Source organism: Peromyscus leucopus, chromosome 4 (assembly GCF_004664715.2).
Source record: "Peromyscus leucopus breed LL Stock chromosome 4, UCI_PerLeu_2.1, whole genome shotgun sequence".
NCBI lineage: Eukaryota > Metazoa > Chordata > Mammalia > Rodentia > Cricetidae > Peromyscus > Peromyscus leucopus.
The window spans coordinates 51,743,514-51,768,317 of NC_051066.1; the positions used below are offsets into that span (position 1 = coordinate 51,743,514).

Below are 24,804 nucleotides of genomic sequence, written 5' to 3' on the forward strand. Positions count from 1 at the left end.
TGAACAGTTTTAATTAATATAAGCCTCTATATGTTTATTTGGGTCTGAATGGCTGCGGACTGGGCAGGACACACACTCACACACACAAAAACCTTCCGGCTACAGAATTAGTAAAATTAATTTTGGAAGTGTACACAGTAGAACAGTATGAAGTTGAAAAGTTGGTTAAGAGGTGTTGGGTGTATTTTGTACAGGAAGATCTTAAGATACAACAGAGGAAAAGCGCAGTGCAATAGAGGCAGTCTAGCATGCTACCACTGCACTAACAATGTGGGGAAAACATGAATTCCTCATGTATAAAGTAGCTCTAAAAATATTCATGACATGAATAACATTTGTTGCTTAGGTGAAGAGGCACTACATGGCTGGGGACCAGGGCAGGAGAAAGACTCCACTGCATACTCCTTTGAATCTTGAGCCACACAATTGTCAATTTATTACTTATTTGAAAGATAAAGCAACAAATGATCATCATCATTATTAGAGGTACTGGGAATGGAATCCCAGGGCTAGGCAAATACTATCCCCCTGAGCTACATCCCAACTCTCAAGGCAACAAATTAGGGGCTGGGAGATAGCACCTCATTTAAAAATACTGACTGCTCTCCCAAAAGACCTGGGTTTGATTCCCAGCACCCTCGCAGCAGCTAACAACTGTTTGTATATCTGGCTCCAGGAGATATGATGGCCCTAATCTAGCCTCTGTGGACACTGCACCCACGTGGTACTCAGGTATACATACAGGCAAAACATCTATATACATAAAGACAATTTAAGCAGTAAGTTATAAGTGGTTAGTACATGTGTATCAAATTGGTATATGCTTGTGTGTATTCATACATAGCCTTTAAAATATGAATACAATAGAGGAGAGTAGAAGACTTTTATAAAAGCTGTGCCAAAGACAGAAACCGGAAATAGATTTGAAAATATAAAAATCCATCTTCAACATGTCAAACAAATAAAAAGAGAATGGCATGCTGAGAATTTTTTTTTCAGTGTGGGATCAAACTCATTGCCTTATGCATGCTACACAAGTATTCTACTACCAAACATACCCCAACCCTATTGCTAAGAAAATTTATAGCATATGGCAAACGGTTAACACACAAAGGGTTTATAAACTAATAGAGAAAATACACAAAGCTTTTAACAGAAATATTAAGCCCAAGACAGGCCATCTCACATTTTTTCCTTTTTGTACTTGCTCTATCCAGTGAAATCAACTTAGGGCCATTTCTTATGGCCCTTCCAGGGTCCTGAAGAGAGTCAGCCTCCACAGGAAATTTGGGAATCCTTTACCCTTGCAGGTGGTGGAGGGGGTGGGGATCCAGGTTGGTCTCTGCCTACTCTTGTTGGAGACTTAGGGTGGAGCTACCCAAGTCTAGTGCATTGGTTTAGCAAACTTATCTCAAAGGGAGAGACACTCTCCCAGAAATGAAGGCACCCCCTTCAACACTGCTCTTCCTGCTCAGGACTGAGGCTGCCGTGGTGCCATTACCAAAGAAGGGCTCCTTAGTTCTTCCTTTGTCCAGGCTGTAAGAAGGCAATGGACTGTGGAAAATCCAGGCTCCAAAAAATGGCGTTCTCTTTCAACTCCCGAGGAAAGCAACTTCCTCCCTGAAACCAAGAGTTTGACCCAGTCTACGGCTAAGGCGCCTTCTAGCTCTGCCATCTCAACATTGTGGATGATCAACCTTTAGCCAGAGATAGTTAGGCCGAGGTACATTTCACTCCTGCTGGATCCCCGAGGCTCAAACGCACCTTCCAGATAATTTAGGAGATGGAAGGGAATGAGAGACAGTTAAGAACCCATCCTCACTCCTCTCCTTATAATGTTGCTTCAGAACCACTTCTGGGTTTCTCTAAGGAATGGAAGAAACAAATTTCACTTCCTACCCATTTAGACAAGCTAACTGAATAACCAGCCATGAGAGAACACTGACTGCTAACATGTGCCAATTTCCTACTGACCACTTCTTCCAGATTTATTTATTTTTATATTTATTTATTATGTGTATATTTATGTCTGTGTATATTTACATTCACATGAATGTAAGCACAAATGTATGGGGGTGTCCAGGGAACCCAGAAAAAGCTACTAGGTCCTCTGGAGTTGGAATCACAGTCATTGTCAGCTGTCCAGTGAGAGTGACGGGAACTGAACTTAGGTCTACAAGAACAGCAAACATTCATTCTTATCCTCTGAGCTCTCCAGCCCCAACTGACCACATCTCTAAGACACTTTCTGGAGCTACAGACTGTTGACCTTGACGCTGACTTCTCTACATTGCTACTCCACATGCTTGTCGACACTGTTCAGGTGTCCTCATGTGTCAGCTAGCCAGGTCACACTGCTCTTTCACTCTGTCCATTATCCCTTCTACAGAAGCATTTCCTTCCTGTTCTGTTCTCACAAAGCCAACTTCCAAAGCAGAAAATTTCAAAGTGTAGTTTGGGATACCTGCTGTAAGATCACCCAAGAAGCTTGTTAAAAAATAAAGATTTGGGGCCGAGTGGTAGTGGCTCATGTCTTTACCCCCAGTACTCAGGAGGCAGGTGCAGGCGGATCTCTGTGAGTTCGAGGCCAGCCTCGTCTACAGAGTGAGTTCCAGGACAGCCAGGGCTACACAGTGAAACCTTGTCTCAAAAAACCAAACCAAACAAATAAAACAAAATGAAAATAACAAAACAAACAAATACATGAAGATTACTGAGTCAGACTTGTTGAATTAAAATATCTGGAAATGGGCCAATGAAACTGGACCTTTAGGCAAGCCTCTATGGTGATTCCAATAAATGCAAAGTAGTTTTGGGTGTCAATAATCTGAGGGTCCTCTTAAGCTAGTACTAAATAAGGATAGAGTATATCACTGTTTCTGTTCTTCATTTCTGACCAACAGACATTTATTAAATACCTACCATGTGTCTGTCAAAAGTTGGCTTGGCCCATGAGTCTCTCATCTGCAAGACTCAGGGAAGGGCCCAGTATTGAACTGTTTCCTTAGGGAGGCTCCTGTTAGCTATCAGACTGCTAAGAGGTCTAAAATTCCTGTCTTTAGGATCCCTTCCTGTGTCCTTACTTCCAGCCTTTGATGGCTGGGGATGCCTGAGATAACTGTATCCTAACCTTTTTTCTCTTAGTGTGGTGTTAGAGAACACATCTTGACTGTCTTTTCCTCTCTGCTTTGGAGCTGCAGGTCTGAGAGTTTGATTGTGCTCAGGTATCTCCAGGGTTAGCACAGTGGGGCTTGTGGAAGAAAGGGCCTTGGTGGTTCTTAAGGTCGACTTTGAACACACAGAAGACAAGGCCACCAGGAGCCACCACTGCTCTCAGAAGAGAAGGTTGTTATTAGAATGGGAGAGAAGGGAGTGGGGGATGGTGGGAATGTGGACGGCTGCTGTGGTAAGCAGACAGGCTATTTCAAAGCATTCCTACTTCAGACTCACCAGGGCAATCAGGGCCTCTGCTGCACCTCCCGTGGAGAACTCACAGGGGGCAAGTGGCCCTTGAGGATTCATGGCTTGAACAATTAATAAAACTAGCGAGACATTTCCCCATATCCTGTGAATATTGGAGACAAACTGGATAGTTACTAAAACGATTCTCTATTCACTTATTTTTGCTCATGTTTCCCCCCAGTAATATCTTTCGATCTCTCCTCAGAGAATTACAGAGTAAGATTATTCTAGAGTATCAGCTGGGATACAGTAGCAGAGCACTTGCCCAGTGTGTGTGAGGTTTGAGTGTGTGATTCCGTGTGTGTGTGTGTGTGTGTGTGTGTGTGTGTGTGTGTGAGAGAGAGAGAGAGAGAGAGACAGACAGACAGACAGAGAGACAGAGAGAGACAGAGAGAGAGAGACACAGAGAGAGAGAGACAGAGAGACACAGAGAGACTCAGAGAGAGACACAGAGAGAGAGAGCCATCTAGTAGACTTAAAGTAGAGCTAGGACCCAGAAAGAATCTTTTTCCTTTGGTTTGAGAATGTCTTTTTCTAGGCATAATCAAATGCTCTTACCTAAGACAGATGGTAAACATCTGCTAAATTTGGGCATGAAATGACTAGAGGTTTGACTTTCACCAAACATTAAGTAAACTAACTCAAGGGCTGAGGATGTAGTTCAGTGGTAGAGAGCTTACTTAGCATGTGTCTGGCCCTAGGTTGGGTACTGAGCTCATCAGAACCAAAACAAAAGAACCAGTTTTGGAGGTCTGAAGCACAGGACGCCCTAAGAACTCAGGTACTAGAAGAGTGAGTAAGAAGCAGAGCACGGCTCTCTGTATGGGTTCACCAGGGAACTACAATTAAGTCTGAACAAATATTGAACCCTACTCCAACCTGTACTTCTGAGTCCACTCTCAATACAATCATGAAGACAAAACAACAACAACAACAATAAAAATAGGGGGCTGGAGAGATGGATTAGGGGTTAAGAGCACTGACTGCTCTTCCAGAGAACCTGGGTTCAATTCCCAGCACCCACATGGTTGCTCACACCTGTCTGTAGCTCCAGTTCCAGGAGGTCTGACATCCTCACACAGACACACATGCAGACAAAACACCAATGTACATAAAATAAAAATAAATGATTAAAAAAATAAAAATAGAATTAAGTACCCTATCTAATTTTAGTATACTTTCTATTTCAAGCAAAGACAAAAACTCCAAAAATTTGCTTCAGGGAAAGCAAATAATGGATAGTTCTAGATGGAAGGTCTATTTTCAATAGAGGGATTCCACTTTTCATTCAGTTCCAAGAACCTTACACTCATATAGCTTTGTGTTCAGTCACATGCCCTCCCTTCCATTCCTCTCTAGGTCCTTCAGTCTCTCTGGCTCAGACACACCAGCACAATACACTCTGGGCATAGCTTTGTTTACTTCCAAGTCTACAGTCCTGGAAGGGACTCACTTCCGGGACTATGATGCCGAGAAGAGTGGAATTTTAGGCAAGGGCTCAATCACTCTTTCATGACAAGTGGATCTGTAAAACAATATTAAAGCCGTACTCACTCTAACTTAGAAGCTCGAATAGATCAAGTTTTCAGGGCACTTGAATGAACTAAGAGCAGACCCTTAAGAATCTTCACTACGCTGGCTTTTAGGAAGCCACCTTCATTTACTTATGGCTGTGTGTAAATAACCTGTGTTTATTTAACTTGGTATTTTCCTTCAGCCCTAAAGAGGAAAACATGAAAAGAAATGCTGAAGGAAGTTGGAAAGTTTGTCAGCGTGAAGCCTGTGTGTATAACCTCTCTACTCTTCATTTCCTGTGCCAACTGCACTTTTATTTCCCGTCTCTCTACACTCAGTAAACAAAACCATATTATCAAGGGAAAGACGTGAGCCCATTAACATCGTGAGCCCTCAGATTTCACTCGCAAGAGACGACGCAGCACTTATCTGATGGAACAGAAGCTTAATTGCTTTAAGGTACAAGCCAGTCCAAACCTCTGAGATCTGACCAGTCCCCAGGATGCCTTTGCGCCCTCCAGCCAAGAGTCTCATTGAAAGCGTGTGCAGCATTGGTGGGTGTGCCAGCCTCTCAAACAGTACACAAGGGGCTTTCAGGCACAGGGTGGATTCTTTATTCTGATGACCTCGTCAGAGGGGAAAATCCGGCTCTTTCCACAAGAGACAGAAACTTATTTTCTGCCCAAATCAACACTGACACTACAAACATCCATCCTCACCATGTCGCCACAAATTGGAAGGGATGCCGAAGGGAATGCTGTGAGGGATGTTGCAAAGAAAAGCTAGTGAAAGTGATTTCATCCCCAGGTCCCAGGAGTTGTCCGTGAGGCAGAAAAGAGGGAAAAGTCAACATCTGCTCTAGGTTTAGGACAGGAGCGACTCCAGAGCCAAGAAAACCCGAAAACACCCAGGAAAAGGGCGCAGGAGTAACTTGACCTTCTCGGAAGGGGGGCTGAGTAGAGTACCCGCAGGGTAAAGGCAATTCTCCCACTAGCCTCCTCCAAGCCCACCCCGCCAGTCCCGGGGGAGTAGCCCACGAGGTCCTGAGAGGGACCTGCGTCAGTCGCCCTCCACTGCCTTTCTACCGCAATACCTGTCCAGGGAGCTGGTCCCCTGGCCTCTCGCCCCTCCCTTCCCAGGCCACCCAGGGCTGGCGCCGCTCTCCCGGGCTGGGCGGAGGCCCCCGGCTGCTCCGGCTAAGTTGGCAGCGGGGCAGGCTGGAGGAACCGCTCTCCAGTCGGGACCCGGCCAGTGCGGGGAAGGCGCCGATTGGCCGGCCGGCGCCACGTGGCCGCCGCCGCCGGTATATGAGGCCACTATTTACCTCGGGCTCTCTCGCCATGGCTCGGCGAGGGCAGCGGGGGTAGCGGGAAGGCGGAGCTGCGCGGACCTGCAGGGTGCAGCGTTTGGGCCCGGGGGAAGCGAGCCATGAGTTCCTACCTGGAGTACGTGTCGTGCGCCGGTGGCGGCAGCGGAGGGGTAGGCGGCGACGTGCTCGGCTTCGCACCCAAGTTCTGCCGCGCCGACGCTCGCCCCGTGGCCCTGCAGCCCGCCTTCCCCCTGGGCAGCGGCGACGGCGCCTTCGTGAGCTGCTTACCCTTGGCCGCCCCCCGGCCCGCGCCGTCGCCCCCCGCCGCCCCGGCTCAGCCTCCGGGACCACAGCCCGCCGCGCCCCGGTACGCGCCCTGCACCCTGGAGGGCTCCTACGAGCGGGGCGCCGCACCTGCCGCCTCTGCGCCTGCTGCAGACTACGGCTTCTTGGGGTCCGGGCCGGCGTTCGATTTCCCGGGCGCGCTCGGGAGAGCGGCGGACGACGGCGGGGCGCACGTCCACTATGCCACCTCGGCGGTCTTCTCCGGCGGAGGATCTTTCCTGCTCAGCGGCCAGGTGGACTTCGCGACCTTTGGAGAGCCCGGCCCCTTCCCCGCGTGTCTCAAGGAGCCAGCGGACCGCCACCCCGGGCCCTTCCAGACTGCGTCCCCGGCCCCCGGCGCCTGTCCTAAGCCCGCCTCTCCCACCTCCGGCCTCCCGGCCGCCTTCAGCACTTTCGAGTGGATGAAAGTCAAGAGGAACGCCCCCAAGAAAAGTAAGGAGGTGGGCGCTGGAGGGAGGCACCTGGGGTGGGAGAGCAGCCTTCTCCGTGCTTAGCCCGGGGCGTGTAGCCACCGATTCCCTGGATAGAGCTTCTGCCCCTAAGCGGTCAGACTCCAGGGTCAGAAAATGCCCCAGGAGCTGAGAAAATTAGGACGGAGCCCTGGGTGGAGCGCTCGGTCTGGCACAGCTGTGTCCATCACTCAGGGGGCTGCGTTGTGACTTTGGTCTTAACTCTGAGCCGTCACTGGATAGTCTCGGCATCCCCTCGCCCCGCTGACACCTTCTCTTTATGTTGCAGGCAAACTCTCCGAATACGGAGCTACAAGCCCCTCCAGTGCCATACGCACGAATTTCAGCACCAAGCAACTGACGGAACTGGAGAAGGAGTTTCATTTCAATAAGTACCTAACCAGGGCCCGACGCATCGAGATCGCCAACTGCTTGCAGCTGAATGACACCCAGGTCAAAATCTGGTTCCAGAACCGCAGGATGAAACAGAAGAAAAGGGAACGAGAGGGCCTTCTGGCCACAGCTGCCTCTGTGGCCTCCCTTCAGCTTCCTCGGTCAGAAACAAATCCCACTAAATCTGGCCGGAACCTAGGAAGCCCTTCTCAGGCTCAAGAGCCTTCCTGAGGTCCACTCTTGAGGCTGAGGACCTTGGGTCTACAGAAGTCACAGACTGCCCCCACCCTTGTATAGACTTAGCTCAGTTTGGGTGTGGGCAGAAATTAGTACGGATTTTTACTTGGCAAAGGAAATGTCGAAATTGGCTTCTGAGTTCCAGAGGCTGTGTGTAGAGATATTATTTTGATATCTCTCATTTGCATCTTATTTCTGCCTCATCAGGGAAACGGGTCTAGCTGCCGGCCTAAGCGCTGCTGTGTTAGTTAGTCATGGACAATTCCTGGGTGTAGAGTGGCAGGCCTTTTTAGTCGTTGAATTCTGTCAACCCTCTGATGTGGTCAGCAAAGCACCTCTCTGAAGTTATTTCAGTTTTAATTTCAAGGACAGACTAGACATATGCAGCTTCTTGAGATAACCAAAGCTAGTTAGGGTCTCCTTGTTGTGGCTAAGCTGCTTCATTGATGACCTTCACGTTGCACTCCAGTTTGTATGTTAAGTGGCTCCTACCTCTCCATGTGCCTGAGTGAAGATACAATCGCTGTTTAGTTAGTAGCTGAACAAATCCACAGGGTGGGTAAGGACTAGAGCTTGAATTATACCACGACATCAGTTACTCAGACTTGAATGTAAATATATACAGTGTGTATATTTTTGAAAGATTTGCTTGCAGTGAACTCATAGATGACATTTAATGTCATACATAGCATGTAAAGGTTTTGACCTTTGGGGGGGCAATAAAAGTCACAGAATCTACTGTTCTTTGCCTTTTCTTACATCCTTTTCATTTGATTCCTTAAGCTGATTTAGTTGCCTCCATGTGGAATAGCTTGACGGTCATACGAGAATTCGTTTACACTGGTAACTTAAAAGTAATACCCCATCCTCTTTTCTTTGTTTTTGTGGGGGTTTGTTGTTGTTGTTGTTGTTGTTTTGTTCTGTTTTTCTTTTGAGACAGGGTTTCCCTGTGTAGCCCTGGCTATCCTGGAAATCATTCTGTAGTCCAGGCTGGCCTTGAACTCAGAGATCTGCCTGCCTCTGCCTCCCGAGTGCTGGGATTAAAAGTAGTACTTCATAGAGGTTGCACACACAGAGCATCATATTATCCATAATTACCTGGGCAAGTCAGGCAGAGAACTAGTCCACTAAACTCAAAATACCTAAGGAAATAGTTCCCTGGCCTTAGCTTTATCAGAGACATACACATTAACTCAAGGGCTAGGTGCCCACTGTGGGAATGCTGAAAATCCAGGGACGCTTCAGAGACCTGCTTTTTCTTGTTTCTCCTATCCTCACCAAAGGAAGAGGGAAGGTATCCTGAAGACTTGGTTTCTTCATCCTTCTGTGTTCTCTGATGGAAGTTGCTGCTCATTAAAAAGTTCTCAGTTGCCTATTTCCTGTCTCCAAAGTCAAGGGTCACAAAGGAGGCTGGGAGAGGCTAGTAGTGATAGCATCCTCTTCCTATAAGTCAGACAAAGCCCTGGCCAAGAACATAGCATACTTGTCTGTTTTTAACAGTGGAGTATTTTCAAATTAACTTCTTAGAATAGGTACAATTTAAAATCTGGCAAGAGGGTGGTTTAAAAACCAAACCCAAACAGCTCCACTCTTAATTTCCCTCAGCCTCCCTTCCCCTGAAGGTGCTCACAATCAACAAGGCTCCTGTGTTATCTCATATTAGTATAACTATGAAGGAAAGTGCAATATAAACACATAACAACAAACGGTACTCCATACAATCATCTAATTAGGACATTTACCTTACTTTATCCCCATTTCTTTAGGACCTCCATATCATTCAACAGAAAGGCTTAAAGATGCAAACGAGTCACACAAGAACCTTACCCCATGATGTTTCTAGACTTCGGTATAAGCCCTCCAACTCCAGTAATTTAAAAGTCTAGACAACAGTGGAACATTACTTTTCTTGATACACAGCAGTGTGATAGCTGTGTTAGGAATTTGAAATTACACTTGAATTCTCGTCCTTTGTACCTGCCATTTAATGGAGTTGAAATAATACCAGCTCTAGCAATCTCAGCTGATTTAGAGGGGAAGATCACCTTAAAAGTAGGTCCATCATTATTATTCTTATGTTTTATCATCTGCCCCTCCATAACCTGAAGCTAATCAGATCTCACTTTAAAACACCTGCTTCCTCTCTGAGCTAGCTCTTCAGCTACTTGAAAAGACTTGCTACAAGTCCTACTTATCTGTTCCTTTTTAGTCACTTCTAGTGAGTTTCCTCCTGTGGTCTTTGATGTGACAATGTTTCCTTTTTGACAAGCATTGGAACACCTCAACAACAACTAACACCACACTTGGTCATCTCCTTCATCTACTACCCATTCTCTGAGAAAGTAAAGTGTTTCCTTGTGAAGCTGGTCCCAGCACTTAACAGTCCTGATGGATGTCTTCCTTGATGAAGGTGGCTATTTTGACATTCTTATAGTGCTGTTCTATGAATCAGGCCAATATTAGCTATTTTTTGACCAACCCCAGGGATCTTTAAAAGCTTTCTTAATGCAGATCACTATACAGCTATATTCAGTATTAGGAAGAGTCCTGGCTGGAGATGGGGACAACCTAGGTGACCTTTGGAGATCTCTTCCAGTGAGGAAAATGCTACAGAAAACTCTACAACTCAACGACTTTTGCATATTTGATTTTAAGACGGTCACGGGGAGAGAGTTTATGTCTAGGGAAGCAAGCATAGTCTGTAGGATTACAGAGATACTGTGAGAACACAGAAAAAGTGGATTTCAGACATCATCTTGTCATGTGACTCACTTACAGAACATCCTTCTTCCCATTACTCAGAGCCCTGTGTTCTCTCTGTAGTTTGAGGGAGCCACGCAAATATTAGCCACTAAAACAATTCCATTTCTATCTTACAAGATTTTGAACTAAATATGCTAATTCATCCTCCAGAGATCTATTATAAGAATAATACACAGTGGACAGTTCTGGCTGTTGTATAATTAACCATTCAATGTTCCTTTGTCTTCACATAATGACTGAGTGTCTACTTTTCTGGATTCAGAATATTGGGAGGGAAAAAGAAAGCATTTAATAACATAAAATTTTCCTAACTTGACTACTGGCAAAAGCAGGCCTTGATGATATAAAAACCTAAAGCAATGTCACCTAGATTGTCAAAAGATTAATTATGTGTGATTTATTCTGTCTCAAACTCATGTATGACAAGGCCCAATATCAGAGGAGGTTATGTCTGATTATTATGCCATTATATAAAAAAAAAAAGCAGCAGCAGGCTCAGGCAAGTTACATCAGCTCCAAAGTTCTTAATTATTTCTTATGGCCAAAGAAGCGCTCTATATTTGCTGAATATTGAATTTGAAAACCTCAGGATCTAATCAGGTTCTGTGAGATGTTTAGTCTGACCACAGACCTCTCAACAAGAAAAATGCCCATTGTTAAAACTTTATTTGTGGTTTTAAAGTAAAACCATGGTGGACATATCTCACAAATAATGATAAATCTCTATCTAAATAGAAGTCAAGATTTCATAGCTTTTTTTTACCTCTATCCTGTTTCCAAGATATGCAATAAATATGCAAAACAGCTCTATTGAACATCTCATTTGTAATTGCTTCTTAAATTATCCTTGTTGCCCAGAAATATAATTTCAATAGAAACTGTTAAATTAAATTCAATAATAAACTAAGAGGAAAGTGATCCTAAATATTCATATGGAAAAGACTATCTATCACTTAGCTTGTAGAAGTTTCAAGATTATCTCTTCTGCTTCGAATACTATTATTGATATCATTTGGAAAAGAGGCCCAGAAAGTGGTCATTTGGACTTGCAACAGCTAATGAAGCAGGCCACCGACACTTTCGAGGCATTTTTAGGGGTCACCGAACTGCTGGAGTACATCCTGTCATCAGGGATTCTATATGGCCTACACTTACACAGTGTGAAAGGGCCCCATTAACAAGACAAATATTAATTTATAAATGAAAGATAAAGCTTTCATGGGACCAGAAAGAGTCCAGATGAATAAAGCTTAGGTTTTGTTGGGTTCATACCCCATTTCTCTGCCCTCTTCCTTGACTTGGTTGCTTTATGTCATTGGCCAGTTGTTATCTGTGTTGACAGCCATTGTTGCCTTTTCCCAACTTCCTGGAGGCACAACTGTTGTTTACTTCCTTCAAATGCATCAGACAGCTCATTGGTGCTCTGTGCACTCTCAAAGCATCCCTCATCCTTGTGCTCTTCTGGACCACTGGCCTGCCTACCTCACTGCTGAGAATGGGAATTCCACTTCAGCTTGTGGCTCCTCTGCTGCATGCTTCAGCAACCAGCAGAGAAAGGTCTAGACGGAGACAACTGAGTTTGATTGTTAGCTTCCCAGATGGATGGAACCCCTGAGGCTGAGGTGAATGACCAAGGAATGCCACTGGAAGGGAGGCAACCTGCAGTTTATATAACTAAAAGAAAAAACTAACTTCTCTGGTCTCAGCTTCTCCCAAAAAAACAAAGGTGATTGCTCTGGGTGATCACTAAATATCCCATGACCTTAGTGTTTCTCCACAGATCTTTACTCTGTTGCTTATCACTGAAAAGACTACTTAATGTTACCAGGTTTTGTAGATTAGTATCAACAAGGGCTTATTTTTAAGCTGATGTCTGAGGAATTAAAAACCAACCTCTCTGAGCCGGGTGGTGGTGGCACACGCCTTAAATCCCAGCACTCGGGAGGCAGAGGCAGGTGGATCTCTGTGAGTCTGAGGCCAGCCTGGGCTACAGAGTAAGTTCCAGGAAAAGCTATGCAGAGAAACCCTGTCTCAAAAAACCAAACCAAACCCAAACAAACAAACAAACAAAAAACTAACCTATCTGACATTAGAAATGTATATGTATGTATGTGTATGTATGAACTACGTAGTGTTTCTCACTGTTGGCATGAATAAAAAGCTACCAGTAACAGGCCTGTCAGAAGTTGCCACTTCCTCTTGAATAGATAACCTGGGATCTGATAAGAGATTTTCAAACAGAGGTAAGCACTCTGTATTCAGATTCTAAAATGCCTTGCCTCACTTTTCTCTTTCAGTGTTGATAACTTTCAGAACAGTGGAAACCTTGAATCCTTCCCCTTCCTTTAAGATGCATGAGACTCCAGGCGAATGGGTGTGTGGATAGTCCGATCTCCCCTCCTTTCCCTTCGCCACCATGGGGCCCTTCTGCTTCACCTCAGAATGACTTGGGCCGTTTTCCCTGCTTTGCTGGCTCAGGTGTTTTGCCCTCTCACTTGTTACCTGGGTGGTTTCTTTGACTCCAGTCTTCACCCAAGTCAACTCACTGGAAGCCCTGACCTTGGCTGAGGGCACGTCCTTGAAGGGATTTCGGTACCCACGTCTCTTCTTTTCTGTCTTGGCTATGAAGTGAGGAACTTTGCTGATCCATGTACTCCCCACCATGACATATGGTCTTGCCGCAGGATGAAGGAAATGGGGCCTATAGGACATGGACTGAAATCTCCCAGACGGTGAGCCAAAGCAGACCTTTCCTCTTTTTAAGCTCATTACCCAGGGTACTTTATTACATTAATAGGAAAGTTACTAAGATAATACTTGTAATGGCTGAACACTTGTTGACTTAAGGGTCCAAGATTTAAGGAGATGCCTAGAAGTAAAAACAAGATGACCATGAAACACTTTCTAATGTACTGTCTCATCCCAGGTGACAGTAAAGCTAACTCTATCATACATTTGTTCAGTTTTCTCCCATCCATAGTGGCATGTGAATTCATGTACATAGGATTTGCATGGTGTCATAAATTTGAATGTGGTGGTTACTTGCTTGGCTTTGCTACATTGTGGAACCCCTTCCAGGGTTAAATTTACCATTCTTTCCTTTTAAAAACATTTATTTTAATTTTTAAGAATCTTGTATGAGTACTGTATTTCCACCATTTCTACCACACACTATTTCCCTCCAACTTCCTCATGTTCCCTATTCCCTCTCAACTTTATGACCTTCTCTTCTTTAATTATTATTCTTACATCTCTCTCTCCCTCCCTTCCTCCCTCCATCCTCCCTCCATCCATTCACCCACCCACTCACCACCCACCTACCTATCTGCCTACCTATCTATTTATCTATTTACATATGTGTATATAAATACAACCAGCTGAGTCCATTTAGTGTGTTGCTCATATGTACATATTATTAGTGTTGACCTCTTGGGTCAACTCTTGGGACTGAATAATGTATCAGTGTGCTTGGCCCCAGAAAAGAAAGATCCCTCTCTTAGCATCTCTTTATCTAGGGGTGGGGTCTTTTGAGATTTCCTCATGCCTGTTGGGATGTCAATTGTTGTTGTCATTGTCTAGGTCTTGTTTAGATGACCATATTGTTCATATTTCATGGGTGCAACTTCCAGTTGTACACAGAGGAGACTTTTTGTAGCAGTCCTGATCCTCTGGCTCTTACAGTCTTTCTATTCTGCTTCTGTGAATCTTAGGTATAGGAGCTGTATTGTAGATGTATCGGTCAGGGATGGGTACTCACAGTCAGCTGATTTTTTGTAGTTTGATCAGTTGTGGATTTCTGTGATGCACTCCATTTATTGCTAAAAAAAAAAAAAGGAGGGATAAAAACACTAAGAATGATTGTAAAAGCCATAGGGAAATAATTACTTTATGTTTACTTAAAAATACACACACATGGGGTTGGGGATTTAGCTCAGTGGTAGAGCGCTTGCCTAGCAAGCACAAGGCCCTGGGTTCGGTCCTCAGCTCTGGAAAAAAAATACGCACACACATATGTGTGCATACATATATAAACAATTTAAATCAAGTTTGGGGTGATGATGATCCCCCCAAAGAACCACAGATTATCTAACAAAATCCCAGTACCAGGCATGGGAAACCTCCTTTGAGTTGTTGGTCAGGGGAATCCAAGAGACTCCCCAAACAACATAGGCTATTGCCATTGTCCGTTGTTGCCTTCTAGAACTTGACGGTAAGACCCCATTAATGAAGATATCACACGTTTCTAACACAGGACTTAGAAGAATCAAGCTATGACTGACCTGGAAACCTTTTCCCTGAGGACTTCTTCTCATAATATGCAAACAGGATCCGCAAGCTGCCAAGGGAGAAAGCAATCAACAATCCTATTGGGCTGTAAAGCCGGCATGGTAAGACATACCCAAGGGTATAATAGTGGTACTTACATCTTGGTGGAAACCAGCATCCACCTAATTGGACTTAAGGACTGTTGATGAGGAGGGAATTTATGCTTAGTACTGTAAACCTCGCCAGCTACCTGTGGCTGATGAGGTCACGAACCCTGGAGGAGAACACATTACTGCAATGTTCCTAAGCCAGTATAATTTCCAACCGTATTATAAATACTTATCCTTATATCCACAGTGTAGCTGCCAACGCCCCCATCATTAAAGAAGCTTCTTTTTGCAGAAGGCAGGATTCATTCTCTCTCTCTCTCTCTCTCTCTCTCTCTCTCTCTCTCTCTCTCAGACACAGTCTCACTTTGTAGCATGGAACTCAGTACGTAGACCAAGCTGGCCTTGAACTCACAGATATCCACCTGCCTCTGCCTCTCAAGTACTGGGATTAAACGTCTGGCTATTTTTAAAAATTTATTATTTTATGTATATGAGCATTTTAGCTGCATGTATGCCTGTGTATCACATGATGAATAGTGCTTGTGGAGGCCAGAAGAGGGTATTTGAGCCCCTGTAACTAGAGTTATAAATGGATGTGTACACCATGTGGGTGCTAGGAACCAAACCCAGGTCCTCTGGAAAAGCAGCCAGTGCTCTTATCTGCTGAGCCATCCCTTCAGCCCTTGCTATTTTTTTGAAGAATGACAAATTCTAGTCAGGGAGTGGTGTTGTGTGGTGCAGGCCTTTAATCCCAGCTCTGGGGAGTCAGAGACAGGTGGATTGTTACGAGATCAAGACCATATAGAGAGTTCAAGAACAGTCAGGACTACACAGTGAGACCCTGTTTCTCCCCCACCCCCCAAAGAGTAAAATCTTCCTTATTTTATTTAGTTGCTATATTCTATGAACACTGAAGTTAAGAAACAACCAACCAGCACAATCTTGACTCTGTTGATGCAGAAAGAAGAAATTTCTCTTTGCATCTACTCTGGAAGTAGGGGATTGTGAATTTTCTTAACTGTGTACAAAGCTATTTCTACTACAAGTTTATTAAATCTGACCTTAAAAAGAAACAAACAAACAAATGAAAATGAACACAAAAAGGACACTTTGAAGTCTAATAAATGTATAGAGTAAATTTATTTTGGTAATAAAACTTCATTTTTTCTAACTGCTTATGGTCCAATTGTTAGAATAGAGTCACCATGCAACAGATTGTATGAGTAACTGTCTTATACATACACAGATGTTTACACTTCCTCTTACATTTGAAACCTGAGCCATGTTTCAGATGCGTGAAATGTGCAATATATGGGTTAAGAAAAGAAACTTCAGGCTTATAAAAATTTTGTAGCTAAGATAGATTCAATGTCAATAAATAAAAAGAGCTCCAAAGGACAAATTAAAACTATAGTATTTTTCATTTAGATGAAGACAGTATACTATTTGTCCCTAAAACTCTTAAATCAACTTAAAAAGCAAATCAACCTGCCAAGAGCGCCAATTTGGTCTTCTGTTTTGACTACAAATAAAAGCACACCTGCAGAAGAAGAATCTATTTTTTCCTAGCAGCACATGGTTCCTCTGCACACTTGAAAGACAGCTGTGTTTGAATCTCTGAAGATGCCTTGGAATTTGACGCATGGGGAAGATACATGAGAATTTTTTGGGTCTGTTTTTATGGAAATTTTGTCATGTTTGGTTTGGGCCTTGGCTTTGATAATTTTGTAAGGGAATATTATAGGTCTTTAAATTGATTCCATATAAACACAATCACAACATACATATTTCGGCACACCAATGAGCTTGCTCTAAGTGAACACCTGTAAATAAAAATGTTGATTTATACCTGTCCCTACCGCACAGTGACAAGGGTTGCTCCAGGTAATATGCAAATAAGGAATGATGGTTTGGATTTCCCATTCCCGCCCCTTCTAGTTGAGGTTATAAAACGTTACTATACTTTTTAATGCAGGGCACACTGAGTTAGCCTAAGACTGCTTCACTAAGGATTCTGCAGCTTGAGGAACACTCTTAGAAAATTCAGAACATTTGGGTTGCTAAAAATCAACAACAACAGACAAATGGCTAAACTGCCAAGCATCCCCTTTCCTCTGAGAAGGCTTCTTCTCTCCTTGCTGCTCTCTTATGAAGAAGACATTGCTATCTGTTAGTTTCATCTGTTTCTCTCTCTTGCTAAATGTAAGTAAAAGCAAGCTTCATATTTTTGTTTAAAAATGACAGGCACTGATTTTGCCTGAGTTCATCATCACTCCTTAGCTCCTGCTGTCGGCACAGAGATGACAGGAGAGAAATGCATGGACTTCGGTTGTTTGGGATGGTTGCTTCTATGGAGTAGGGGTTTCGATACATTGTTACTGATGGCTTGATACATTTTGATACATTGTTACTGATTTGCTACCTGTTACTAATGGCTACTTCTAGGTAGTAGGATTTTCTTGCTAATTTTTTTCTGGGCTTTTCTGTGTTAAAGTTTTCAAAATAGTGACTCATTAAGCATAGAGATAATAAAGTCATTACTTTCAAATATAAGAAAAAGAAAAATGCAGTTGATGACCATACTTTTTGCATCTAGTTTTGCTGGTGGAGGGCCCGAGGAATTAGATAATGCATCTCATGTTCCAATTCTTGAATGATTAAATAAAAATGTCTGTAATATATGTGTGTAAACACATAAGCCAAATAAATGATAGATAAGGTATACCATTCATTTCTTCAACAGGAAATTCAGCATTTGGGTGCCATATATGTTCAATTTTCTTTTTTTGTGGGGGTGGGGTGGGGAAGGGTTTATTTGGCTTACACTTCCATATTGTTGTTCATCATCAAAGGAAGTCAGGACAGGAACTCAAACAGGACAGGAACCTGGAGGCAGGAGCTGATGAAGAGACTATGGAGGGGTGCTGCTTACTGGTTTGCTCCCTATGGCTTGCTTAGCCTGCTTTCTTACAGAACTCAGGACCACCAGCCCAGGGATGGGATCACCCACAATGGGCTGGGCCATCCCCCATCAGTCCCTAATCAAGAAAATGACTTACAGCTGAATCTTATGGAGGCATTTCCTCAGTTGAGGTTCCCTTCTTTCAGATAACTCTAGTTTGTGCTCAGGTTGACATAAGACCAGCCATCACAACAACCTAAGGTGTTTTTCCTGCACTACTACCCTCCTTTGTCTCCCCCCCACCCCCACCCCTGACTCTGGCCAGCAAGCCCCAGGAATCTGTTGTCTCTGCCTTCTTAGCACTGGAATTACAAATACATGCCACCACACCCTGCTTTTCTAATGTGGGATCTGGGGACAATTTTCTTCTCGCCAGTTGGAAATAAGTTCTGAATTGTGCTGATAAAAATCAGAATTCATTAGGAAGGAAGAGGAACATTTGCCATGGGCCTAAGGAGATGGCTTAGCAGTTAAGAGCAAGTACTGACCAGAGTTTGGTTCTCAGCATCTACACCAGGCGCTCACAACAGTCAGGATCTGGAGGATCCAAATGTTTCTAGCCTTCTCAGGCACCCCCACACCCCCACACAAATACATACATATAATAAAAAAATAGTCTTCAAAAATATCTACCTTAAGTAAAACTGAGAAACAAAGAAATAGGGAATCATATTTATGATGACCATTTTTCTACATTCATAAAGCAAAACTAAGGAAATAAAATTTTTAGTGTTAGAAGCAAGTTGATATAAACGCAGGCATGTTTCTTTTTCTTTTTGTAGTGCTGGGAGTTAAACCCATGGTCTCATATATACCAGGCAAGCATTTCTAAAAGTGAGCTATATCTGCAAATGAGCTACATCTATTTGAGAAAGGCAGAGCTCAAATCTCCCTGCCCCTGCCTTCCAAGTGCTGGGATTATAGTTATGTTACCACCTCGATGTGAATGTACACTTTTAAGTAAGCTTTGCGCTTTTCTGGAGGGTTCCCCCAAAATGTTCTTTCAGTTTTGTTATGTAGATTTGAGAAGTTTGATGGTAGTCCACAAGTTAAGCCAGGAGTAAGTTGGCAAGGATTAAATAATTGTAATGAGAAATGGTTTTATTTTGAAGATGCCTTATTTCCCTAGCAACTGGCTGCCTCTAGGTATGGGTGAGGAGACTGGAAGAGGGTTTTCATTTATTTATTATTTATTTTTCCTTTTCCTTTTCCTGAGTGTTCTCAATTTGTCTAGAATTATGCACATTTTGGGGAGTGTATACCACCACATGGTTGATGTTTTGATTCATTGGCATCTTCCCCTTACAGCCCCTCACGGGGCCAGTGGGAAAAGAAGAGTTGATTCTTGTGGCCACAGTAGTGATTCCAGCACTAAAGCCTGTCAGCGTCATATTCTAGATGGTAGTGCTTGCTAGCTGCGGAGTTGAAGCCTCGGTTCTCCTACACATGTCTAAACTTCCCTACTTTTAGTGATTCCAGTGTTTGTTACTCAGAACCAACTGCTATGCCCTCAAGAAACTTATAAACCGGGTAGTAAGGGAAACAGGCTAAGTCCCCAAATGATATTAAGTGCTTTAGGGAGCTTCTCATGTGTGGGACTGTGTCTACACAGCACAAAGCGGAGTGGCAGTCTGGCCAGCATCCAGTTGTTTTAACAAACTTGGCAGACTGTTGAATTTGTAAGACTTCAAAGTCTACCAGGAGAAGGGAATCTCACAGCTCGCACCGGTGGCTCTCTGCTTGTCGTTTCATAGACTGTAGTAATAAAGGGGCAGGATCAGCTTTCTCTCCCTGCTCTTTTTGGTTCCCAAGAACCTTCTTTCTTAGGTTAAAGTGGGAAAGTTGGACTAGATGCTGGTGAAGATCCCAAGTCTACTTCTTCTGGCTTTGGTTCACAGTTTGATTAGTATTATTCATAATCCGATCCTCCTTCCCTCTCTCTCTTCCTTCCTTTTTTTTTTTTTTTTTTTTTTTTTTTTTTTTTTTTTTTTGAGATTAAGGTCTCTCTGTAGCCCACACAAACCTGAAACTCTCTAACCTCAGTCTTGTGAGTGCTGGAGTTACAGTGTGTACTTCCACGTCCAGTTTGGTTTTGCTCATTTGAATCCTTCTCTCCCCTGATCCGCATTACATTTTGTACACATCTTTGTTGTGGAAGGGTGGCTGTTTATTGCCATAATAGCACCAGGGCCAGATCTATAATATATTATATATGGCATATAATATATAACATATGCATCTTCTCCGCTCTAAACCCTGTGCTATTTTCCTTTTCATTCTGTCTAGGATTATGCCAATTTTATATAAATACTTCAGAGATTTTTTTTCTTTTTTCTGTTTCTGTTTTTTTTTTCCTTTTGGTTTTTTGATACAGGGTTTCTCTGTGTAGACCTGGCTGTCCTGCAACTCGCTCTGTAGACCAGGCTAGCCTCCAACTCAGAGATCCACCGCCTCTGTCCCCTGAGTGCTGGGATTATAATGATGTGCCACCATGCCTAGTTTCTTAGAAGGTGCTTCATCCTGTTCTCGGGCTAAGTGATGAGGCAAGACAGTTATCTCTAGCTCTTCTTTTTCTGAGACTCTTTGTTTCACCACATCCCACAGGGCCTCCCTCCCCCCATCACCCCATCGGTAATGGATTAAGTTAGTGCTAAGTACTAACCAGCCAAAAGAAGTGAACAAATATTCATGTAAGAATAGTTCACTCTTAAATATACAAGGTTCCTTCTGAATGAGAGATTAGGCTGTTTTAGTATGTGTTAGGCATCCCCTAGGGGCAAGAGTAGAACACCGAGAACTTAAACACCAGGATGACACAGAGAACAGCTGTATTAAACAGACTGCAGAGGGAAAGGCAGGAGTCACTCTGGCCACTGAGGGATTAATTTCAATAGCTTTGATGAAAGACAATGAAGACTTGAGGCCATGAGGACAAAAACAAAGCAGATGCTTTGGAGGAAAACGGGATGAGTCAGAGACTGAGGTAACAGAGGAGGCTAAGACTAGGTAAACACTTTAGGAATTGAAATGATTGGAAAAATAAACTGTTTTAAACACAGAAAGAACAATGGATTAAAACAAAACATTACTTTATCCATTTTAAGCATAAAATGTGGCAGCATTAAGTATGCTCACATTGTTACGCAATCATCAACATTGTGCAAAGCTGACATTCTGGATCCACTAAGCAGAGACGCCCCCTCCCTCCTCCCTCCTCCACCATTCTACATTTAATCTTTGTGACTCAGACTGTCCTAGGCCTCACAGAAGTGCACTGGTATATATAATATTGTTCTTTTGTGCCTGGCCTATTTCTGTAAGTGTGAGGTTTCCAAAACAGAAATCATGTGCTATACCTTACCTCTGTCACAAATCACTCAAAAATTCTTTTAAAAAAATGACACCACATTACATATATGCATAAATAAAAGTGGGCTATTTCTGGGCTTTCTAATCACAGACTTCTGGATAATTGAAGTTAAACTGTTGTTTCTGTGTTGTGGCCTAGGTATGATCATACTCTCTCTCTCTCTCTCTCTCTCTCTCTCTCTCTCTCTCTCTCTCTCTCTCTCTCTCTCTCTCTGTGTGTGTGTGTGTGTATGTGTGTATTTATGCATTCTCTGTATGTGTTTATGCATTCTCTCTGTGTGTGTATGTGTGTGTGTGTGTAGGTGTGTGGGTTTATGCAGTCTCTGTATGTGTTTATGCATTCTCTCTCTCTCTCTCTCTCTCTCTCTCTCTCTCTCTCTGTGTATGCATACGTGTGTAAGTATGGAATCTTGGCTCATCTGTTGTGTGCTTCTCTACAATTGGAGGGTTTGGAATGAGACCTTAAAGTGGCCCCAATGGGGAAGTACAATCACTTGAAAATGAGTTTCAGTAACTTCTCCCTGGATAGAGGGCCTGGAAGACAGTTTGAATCAGGAAGATTCAGAACACAGAAGCAAACCTGCTTTAAAGAACAACAGATATCATGATTCTTAGTTATAGTAAACTGGGCACAACTTAGGAACTCTTGAAGGATTTTCTAGTAATTACTGTTAGTTGGCTGGGATGTGTAGTGACTCTAAGTAACTTGTTGTGTACAAAACCAAATCATCTGCTAATGCCTCACTGTCTGCATCTTTAGAATAGCTTAGGCAATATTAACTCAGTGGTGGTTGTTTTGAAAAACAGGTTATCATTACAAATGTGCCATACATTTATTTTCATGTCATTATTTTGCTTAAAAATGTTCACTTATCTGTTTAAAAGATAGTGTAAAATCTTCCTAGATAAATTAATCAACCTACTTACTTGCTCATTTTTCTTTTAATTTTAGTTTTCAAAAACACCCAAAGGCTACATCCATTACAGGGTAATGGACTGCAAAATCTTACTTAATTGCAATGAACATATTTACTGGAATATAATATATGGAATGTCTATCAAGCAAAAGACCCAAGGCCAGAGCATTTTTTGTATTCTAAGGGCCATGGAGACTATAGTCCAGAACCCATGTTTCAGAACTCTTGGAAGATGTCTGTAACCAACACACTCCTAATTTGATTCTGATAGCTCTTACCAGGCAATTTCTAGAATTTTCCTTCTCTGTAGGCTGTGGATGTTTAACAGGTAGATGACACTGACAGAGGACCTCAAGCCATAAGTTACCTGGGCACATTTCCTATTTATCTCTAAGACAGTGTGCACATTTTTTTTGCCCTTGCTTAAAACAAATAGTCTTATTTGTGATCCTTGAATGGCAAAATAACAGATTGTGATGTCATTACAGATACAACAATATCTAATTCAGTCTAAGAGGGTTCCTTAATTCAAGCTGAATTCCCTTGCTATGTATTGCCGTTTCCTTGGGGATCCTAGGAAGACTCTCAGGAAATTCCTTGCTGATTGGGTAGATAGCAGACTGAACCATATGGTCCACACATGTCACTGGCATTTCTCTAGGAAGAATGCAGAAGATTATATTTAGAATATAGGGTATGTGCTCAGTGGTGCAGATGACCCAGGGGACTATTAGATTCTTCTTGTGGAATTTTTCTATAGTTAAAAGACGACTCCGAAATTATGACCGTGTGGTGGACACTGGAGCCCATCTGTAAGTTTTGCAGTAATGAGGTCTGCCAAGCTTTCGCTATTGTACAGTGTTTTGAAAGCTATTCATACTTATCTTTAGACGAGAGTTGATAGTCTCAGGGTCGCACAGACATCTTTGAAAGTTTATCTATTTATTTTATGTATATGGGTGTTTTGCCATGTGCATGCCTGATGACTGAAGAGTTGAGAAGAGGGCATTGGATCGATCTCCCAGAACTGGAGTTACAGATAGTTGTAAGTTATCATCTGGGAATGGAACCCAGGTCCCCTGGAAGAGAACCAGTGCTCTTAACCATGGAGTCATCTCTCTAGCCCCAATCTTTTGAAGGACACTTTTGACACAAGTGCTGTATTAACTACTTTTCTGTTGCTGTGATAAAACACCATGACCAAAGGCAACTTACAGAAGAAAGGATTTATTTGGGTTAATGGTTCCAGAGGAATAGGTGTCCATCACATCATGGTAGGTAAGTGTGGCAGTAGGTAAGCATGTAGGATCAGAAAGTTGAGGGTACACATCTTGAACCACAAGCTAAAAATGGAGAGACCATTGGGAATGGCACAAGGCTTTTGAAAAATCCGAAGCCAGTCCCAGTGACATACTTCCTCCAACAAGGCCACACCTCCTAACTCTACTCAGATACCTCCGCTAACTGAGGACCAAGAATTTAAACAGCCAAGCCTATGGAGGAGGGGGGCATTCTCATTCAAACTGCCACAAGTACCTTCTGAAGTTAAAACAAAAAGCCATTTGTTAGTAATACATAATTGGTATCCAAATAAAATGAATTGAACTTATAAAAGAATCACCTGTTTTGCATCTATTTGAACTAATTCTAAATTTCATATCTTCTTGTCCCAATGTTTCAGCTGTATTATCACCTCTCTCTCTCTCTCTCTCTCTCTCTCTCTTCTCTCTCCTCTCTCTCTCTCTCTCGTGTGTGTGTGTGTGTGTGTGTGTGTGTGTGTGTTACATGTCTGTATGTGTGCAGGTATGTACATGGAGGCCAAAGGAAGACATCAGAAGTCCCCTCTATCACTTCCTGCTTTATTTCCTTGAGACAAGGCTTCTCACTGAACCTAGGGCTAGACTGGTAGCCAGTAAATTCCAGTGATTTTCCTGCTCCCACTTCCCACTGAGTTGGGTCATGTTCTGCTTTTTGTGTGGGTGCTGGGGATTCAAACTCAGGTCCCCCATGCCTGTGTAGCACATGTTCTCACCCTCTGAACCATCTCTTTTGACTCTTATATCTCAGAGAGGAAATAGACTATGGATATCTTAGTCCATTCAGGCTCAGGTTGGTTTATAAGTAATGGAAACTCGTTTCTCAGGGTTTGGGAGGCTAGGGAGTCCAAGATCACGATGTCGGAAGATGCGGTGTTGGGTGAGGGCTCTCTTCCTTATAAATGCCACCTTCTGACTGTGTCCTCGCTCTTTAAGTAGATCTTGTCAAACATTTCACCACATCCAGGAGTTAAGTAACTAAGAGAGTGGTCAATCCGATTTCTTGCCAAACACCAGTGGTTAATTCTCAGAATAGCGCGTGGGGATAGGGATAATTGGAGGAATAGTTCTTGGGAATCTCTTTTCTGCGAGAGTGACCAGGATAAGCAAGGAAGGAGGGTGGGCCAAGGATGAGTGAAGACTCTGAAGCTGAGGTCTAATCAACTGCTCCTGAGGTAAAGAAGGAGGGCTCACGATTCCACCTTGGCTCCAGTTGGAGAGGGTCACAGAAAATTGCTTTGTTGGTTTGGTAATGGTGGCCCATCAGCCCCAGCACTCAGGAGGTAGAGGCATGTGGATCTCTGTGAGTTCAAGACCAGCCTGATATTGAGTTTCAGGCCAACCAGGAGACCTTGTCTCAAAGCTAGTCATCAGGCTAGTTGTCAAGTACC

At 43.3% G+C, this 24,804-nt stretch overlaps 1 protein-coding gene across 1 annotated transcript; it reads left to right on the top strand.

Moving 5' to 3' along the window:
- The first annotated feature begins 6,283 nt into the window (after window positions 1-6,283).
- Window positions 6,284-8,448, top strand: Hoxd1 (homeobox D1). The gene is made up of 2 exons (XM_028880576.2): window positions 6,284-7,063; window positions 7,370-8,448. Exons 1-2 carry the CDS (start codon window positions 6,406-6,408, stop codon window positions 7,702-7,704), a joined length of 993 nt encoding a protein of 330 aa, XP_028736409.1. The 5' UTR covers window positions 6,284-6,405; the 3' UTR covers window positions 7,705-8,448.
- The last annotated feature ends 16,356 nt before the right edge of the window (window positions 8,449-24,804 follow it).

What these genes read in the sequence shown, in the direction of transcription:
- Hoxd1 (XM_028880576.2), top strand. Translation starts at nt 6,406, where the DNA reads ATGAGTTCCTACCTGGAGTACGTGTCGTGCGCCGGTGGCGGCAGCGGA. An exon ending in GAGGAACGCCCCCAAGAAAA is followed by an intron (nt 7,064 to 7,369) that starts GTAAGGAGGTGG and finishes TTTATGTTGCAG; the next exon opens with GCAAACTCTCCGAATACGGA.